At 32.6% G+C, this 6,671-nt stretch overlaps 1 protein-coding gene across 1 annotated transcript; it reads right to left on the minus strand.

Annotated features, from left to right (window-relative positions):
• Positions 1-4,233: 4,233 nt before the first annotated feature.
• On the minus strand, positions 4,234-5,028 carry LOC120356269. The gene has a single exon (XM_039445181.1). It carries the CDS (start codon positions 5,026-5,028, stop codon positions 4,234-4,236), a length of 795 nt encoding a protein of 264 aa, XP_039301115.1.
• Between the last annotated feature and the right edge of the window lie 1,643 nt (positions 5,029-6,671).

Here is a 6,671-nt window from a genome sequence, read left to right on the forward strand (position 1 = left end):
ATGCACAGCCGTCGACATGAATCTTAGACCTCACTTCGCTCGGTCAATTATATACAGTGATGTCGGAGTAATGAGGGATTCCTTCTCTTTTCATATTATCCTTAAAATGCAAAATTTGAAAAAAACCTTGTGTATTAATACATCGACGCGCAGTTGAAAAAGAATATTTCTGCCAATCTCATAGAATTCTATCAACGCGTTACATACATACATACAGACAGACAGACAGACAAAAGAAATCCGATTAAAACATAGACCTCACTACAATAACTAAATTATTATGATGTAAAACTTTGTGGGCTATTATTAATTATGCTAGGCTATTTTTGAGACTTGAATGCCAAGCTGAAGATTTTATTACTTTAGATTACATCAACACTCAATGAATTATCGAATGTGCATCCATTCACTAAGAGATTGGAAGTGAGCGAAAAATCTAACAAAATAAAAAATAGCAAAGATACCATAATATTAAACGAACATGACTAATTACAATAAAATATTGTGATGCGAAACTGTTGTAAATATTATTCACATAAAAATTAAATAATGTAGCCTATTTATAAGAATGGATGACTGCAAAAATACATGAAAATATGAAAATGAAAATGAAAATGAAAATGAAATTTATTCTCCTTTTTCTTATACAAACAAAAAATTACAATATTTTATCTTAGAATTAAACTGACAGCAATTGTTTATAGGCGCTGCCAGTATCATATATTATAATTACATATTTCGAATATTATATAGTTGCTATTTCAAAAAATCTAAGCAAGTATTTTCGGCCATTGCGGTACAAATGTGCATATAATGTGCAAGAACAGCTATAAAAATTTATTTAGAAAAACAAAGCAGAAGCGCAGTGTTGAATTTTGTAATATTAAAACAATACTATAACTTAATAAGAAAATATGAGCTAAGTGGAAATATAAATCACAAAGTACAAATTTGGGATTTATGGAGTATAAATACATGGCATTGTACCGGTAGCTGAAACAGTGTATGATTTTCAGGATAGAATTGAAAAAAGTTTTCTATATCTTGATATTGGAATAGCCAGTCTTTAATTATTGTTGAGAATTCTTTCCAAGTTCTAGTTCTTCTACCAGCATGTGGTATAGCGTTGAAGAGTTTTGGGCCTAGGTATACAAAAGATTTAGAAAAGAAGCTAAAATTTATTCTTGGTAGTCTTGATACCAGGTCAAGTCTTCTTCTTTCAGAAAAGCTGGGCCTGAAAAATCCATCGTTTCCACTTCGCATAAAGAAAATTCTTAAGACTTTGAAAACAAAAAGATGGCGAATTGGGAGAATACGTAATCTCTTGTATAAAGGAAACGAATTCTCTCTTCGATTTTTGAATAGTATTAGTCTGATGAAATGTTTTTGCAATTTGTGTAGTGGACTAAAGTGCACTTTTGCAGCTCCACCCCAACATACAATGCCGTATTCTAATTTTGAATTTATTAAGGCATAATATACTGTGCGTAGTGTGTTTGTATCACACAGCTCTCTCAAGTGATAGAATTTACAAAGATAGGTATTGATACTTTTCTTGAGATTAGATATATGTGTTTTCCAATTTAAGGCTGAATCAATAAAAATACCAAGGTATTTAATCTCTTCGACCTGCTCTATAGGAGGACATTGGCATAATAAGTCATATGTACAGTTATTTAGATGGAAAATAATAGGTTGATTGTGAATTTTTGGTGCGCGCAAAGAGAAATTAATAAATTTGGTTTTTTCGACATTGATTGCTAATCTATTTCTAAGATACCATTGTTGAAGAAATTTACAGTCATGGTTTACTCTATTGTACAGTTCATCCCATGATTTCCCTGAACTAACTAATACCGTGTCATCTGCATAACAAAATATTTTTCCATTTAAATTGGCATCACATAGGTCGTTTACAAAAATTATAAAGAGAATAGAAGAAAGAACTGATCCCTGTGGAAGTCCTGAAGTTACTGTTGAAAAAGAACTACAGGTATTATTAATTTTTGTACATTGAACTCTATCATTTAAAAAAGATTTAAACCATTGTAGGGCCACGCCCCTTACCCCTGTAGATTCTAACTTATTTAATAGAAGACCATGCTCAACCGTATCAAAAGCTTTTTTTACATCTAAAAATAAAGCATTTACATTCAACCCATCGTTTACATTATTATATATAATTCTCATAAAGTCGACTAGTGCACGCTCAGTATCAAAACCTTCACGGAAGCCGTATTGGTTTTTACTAAAAAATTCATATCTATTCAGGAATTTCAATAATCTTGTTTTCATCAGTTTCTCTAATATTTTAGAAAAGATAGAGAGCAGCGCTATGGGTCTATAATTATTCAATAGTAATTTATCTCCACCTTTGAAAACTGGTACCACCACTGCTCTTTTCAAGACTTGTGGGAATACTCCTTGCGACAAACTAGCATTACACAGGTAACATAAAATAGGCAGTATAATAGGAATAATGTGTTTCAAAATATCGCTTGTGAGTGAGTCATATCCTGTCGATCTTTTTGAGGGCATTAATCTAATCAGTTGGAGAATTTCTTCTTCCGTAGCAGGTGTAAGAAGATAGAATTTTCAGAGATATTGTATTTAAAAACCCTATTGTAATCTTCTGGTGAGAATTGATGATTCGGGTCTATATTCCTAAGTAGGTCATCCCTGACATTATTGGGAACACTTATAAAATATTCATTAAACTCCTTGGCAATAGTCGGTGAATCAGTAACAACAGTATTGTTATTCATTGTATAGATACTTTCAAAAGTTTTATTCTTTCTTTTTCTACCTGTTATATCATTGATTATTCCCCACTGAGCAGCTTTGTTATTATGATTTTTCTCAAATAATTGACTGTAGTAGTTTATCTTTGTAGTTTTTATGTCGTCAGCTAACTTGAGTTTAAAGGCGTTAAAATAATTTTTTAGTTGCAAATCGAAAGGACGATTTTTAACTTTGTGGTATAGTTTATTTCTTTTTAGCAATCGCCTATGAATATTACTCGTTATCCAAGGACTAATATTTTTTGCTCTAGTTAAAGAATTGACATGCGTAGTGACCACAGAACCACTCCTACATTCCTCTATGATTTTTAAGAATTCATTCCAAGCACTATCAACACTTGGTGCATTGTAAACTATTGACCAGTCACAAAGATTTAATTTATCATTAAATTTCATAAAGCATATTTTTTCATTTACCACTAACTGATCTCCATTTCTATCTTGCTGAGTACTATCTCTTACGCCTAAAGTGCTGTGATCAGTAATGTCGGTTGTGAACAATGCACTTTGATACTCTAAAAGTGGACTGGATCTTACAAAGAGGTGATCAAGGCATGTTAACGATGCAGGTCTAGTTATTTCTCTTATACTACATGTATAACCCAATGAAGCTAGCAGATTCAAGTAATCATTTACATCATCGTTATCAACGAGAGTGTTCAGGTTTATATCTCCACAGAAAACTGAATTAATGCTGGAATTTTGTTCAAGCCAACTCTTGAGTTCATTTATGAATATACTTGGTGTGCTATTATGGTGCCGATAAGCGGCAAGAAGAACTATACAAAAATTTTCAAATTTAAAATTCAAAGAGATACAGTCAGCAGTTGTAAATTCGTTTTTCAGCTCAGTACAAGAGACCTCTTTATTAACATAAACCATTACACCACCTGATCTATTCAAGTAGTTACATTTATAAAAGCATTTATAGTGGTCTATCTTGTAAAGATCAATCTCATTATCTTTAATCCAAACTTCTGTAAGGATAATTATTTTAGGTTTTTCTGCAATATTTAACATAACTAAGAACTGGTCAAAATCTTCCGTACACTCCTAATATTTTGAACGATAATTCCTAAACTATAGTAATTAACCTCAGGCAAAAAGAAATCGGGTTGAAAATAATCAAATGTGATGTTAGTATTACCTAGATCTAGATTATCTTCTTCCATTAATCATAGGAGTGTAAAATGCAATTGATTATTATTTTAAATAAGTACACATTATGTGTAATGTAATACGCACGTATATAGTTGAATTCTAATAGAGCAGGCAATAATCTAATAATCTCATTCAACCAGGCATAGGAAAATAAAATTAATAATATCCTAAAAGTAAATAACATGAGAATAAATTTACAGTTCTTCATTAAAACCAAAATAATGCAGTGTAATCTCTATGAAAAATACCTGTAATGAGAATTGGGGATTTCTTAAACAAGTTTTTGTAACCCATCATGAGTAAAAATTCTAACTGCTTTGCTGTTGTGCTCCTTCCGAACGTAGATTTTTGCTTGCCGCACCCATACGAACTGGTAGCCTCGCTCCTTGGCCACAGCTTTGGTTGCCGCCAACAAAGTTTTATTTTCCCTCGTCAGATGCTCGTTGATATAGATGTTGGTTTTTGGTTGGAGGACAGGGTTGAGATCCGTAGAAGTAACATCTCGTTTTTTGCGGTATGCTTCCAGCCACTTTCTTCTCTGCATAGGGTTTGAGAACTGCACAATAATTGGTTGACACTTCTTAGCGTTAATTGACGGTACACGGTGCATAGAAAGTACACTTTCAATCGGAGAAGCAACTTCTAAAAGATTTCCCAACTTCTCGACGATATCGTCCACCTTTTCACCCTGTGTAACCGGTATACCATCGATCTGAATGTTCATACGCCTAGAATATTGTTCCATCTCGTTTATTTTATTTTCAAGAACTGAAACTCTTGTCTTCAAATTTGCATTATCCGCTTCAATACTAGCAAAGTTTTTAATAAGTTTCTTATTTTCGTTTTGAAGATCGGTTATGTTTTTTAACGCCTCGTCCAACAGCCCAGACATACCTGCCACATCACCTTGCAATTCCCTCATTTGTTTTGACAGAGAGCCGAATTTTTCATCAAATAATTGCTTCATGAAATCCTGAGTAACTGCACCACTAGTATCGTCCTTATTTTCCAATTTCTTATTAGCTTTACAGATGTCACATAACCAAGTTTCTTTACGAACGCCCATTTTCCTGTAGTTCTCACCAGTTTTTACACTACAACAAGATGGATGAAAAGTTCCATTACACACACCACTGCACTTCACAACTTCTTTTTCAGAAATTTCCTTATTACATGTACCGCAAGAAGCCATGTTCAGACGAATCTAATCATACGAAAAAACTTATTTTTAGAAAATAAAATTGTTTTTGGTAGACTCAGTCGAAAATTAATTAGAAACTAGCCGTTCGAAATAACAGATAAGACGGAGCAGAGTAGCACGTCCGGCCGCTATCTCGTCCTGATAGCAACTATCACTAATATATATTATAGATAGTTACTGATTAATATCATGTTGATAAAGTATGAATATAAAGTGAAACATCATTCATTTTAATTTTGGAGTTTTTGTATTGAACATTTATATTGATACTTTTGCCGCCAGTACTCAAACTCCGGTTTTGCAGGCAGCGCTTATGTATTATTTAGATTATCGAAGTTACTTTTTGTGTGTTTTTGTGTGTAATAGCAAGACAGGTTAGGGCAATTGTTTCATACTTTTCAGAATGGGGTTGAGTATAACCAATACCTACTATTACTATTACCTACTATGAAGTAATAGTAATAGTAATAGTCCAAACATTTGAAAACAAAAAAGTTCTTAGTCTATTTAGATTGTTTTAAAACCAAATGACTAACAAAATAACACTCACTAATAACTTGAAATTGTCAAATAATCATTAACTTTGTAAATTATTATATACTCTAGTTTAGAATGATTATCATGTCATTTCATAAAATCAGATTATTTTGATCAAGTTGATTAAAATTTCTAGATGAAATTTCTCGCTGATTGATTACACAGCTGGAAATTATTTTGTTTCTCTCCCACACACGCATCTTCTGTTTCGACAGACGACGAAATTATCATCTGTTTTTCCAAGAATGAATAATTATTATCCTTTTTATGTCTTTCAGCGAGTTTTCCCAGGGATTAGCCCCAGTGCAATCGAATTTTTATATCATAAACCTACTATGTTCCAAATTTCGTGAAAATCGTTAGAGCCGTTTTCGAGATCCGTTGAACATGAATGACCTTATAAATAGCCAGTTAGCCAGATATGAAAATAAAATTTATATATTCATAATATCAAAATTTATATATTCAGAAATAGCTCGCTTAATATGAAAGGATATGGAAACCCTGCCTTATAGAAATATACACAGCTAGACATCTGTGTAATGCATGCAATGAATAATCCACTTGTCAGCGGATTGATTATGAATAATTCTATAGTCTGATTAATCCTATCTTCAAAGTTGATGATTTATATAGTGATATCAGAGTATGGAGGAATTCCTTTTCTTCTCATTTATTATCCTTAAAATGCAAAATTTTAAAAAACCTTGTGTATATATCGACGCGCAGTTGAAAAAGGAGTATTCCTGCCAAATCTCATATGATTCTATCAACGCGTTTGGCCGTAATCGCGTTACATACAGACAGACAAAAGCCAATCGAGTTGAAACATAGACCTCACTACGTTTGGTCAATGAATAGCGCATTAGCATTTTTCTCATGTTATCTCAATCAGTGTCGTCGGTATGCTCTTCAGCCTACCCGCATTCAGAATACCAACCACACTTTTATCTTAAACAATGCCTTGCGAT

This window comes from Nilaparvata lugens, unplaced genomic scaffold, assembly GCF_014356525.2.
Source record: "Nilaparvata lugens isolate BPH unplaced genomic scaffold, ASM1435652v1 scaffold6334, whole genome shotgun sequence".
Classification (NCBI taxonomy): Eukaryota; Metazoa; Arthropoda; class Insecta; order Hemiptera; family Delphacidae; genus Nilaparvata; species Nilaparvata lugens.

Bases quoted from the DNA above. Each gene is read 5' to 3' on its own strand.
- LOC120356269 (XM_039445181.1), bottom strand. From the start codon at position 5,028: ATGGGCGTTCGTAAAGAAACTTGGTTATGTGACATCTGTAAAGCTAAT.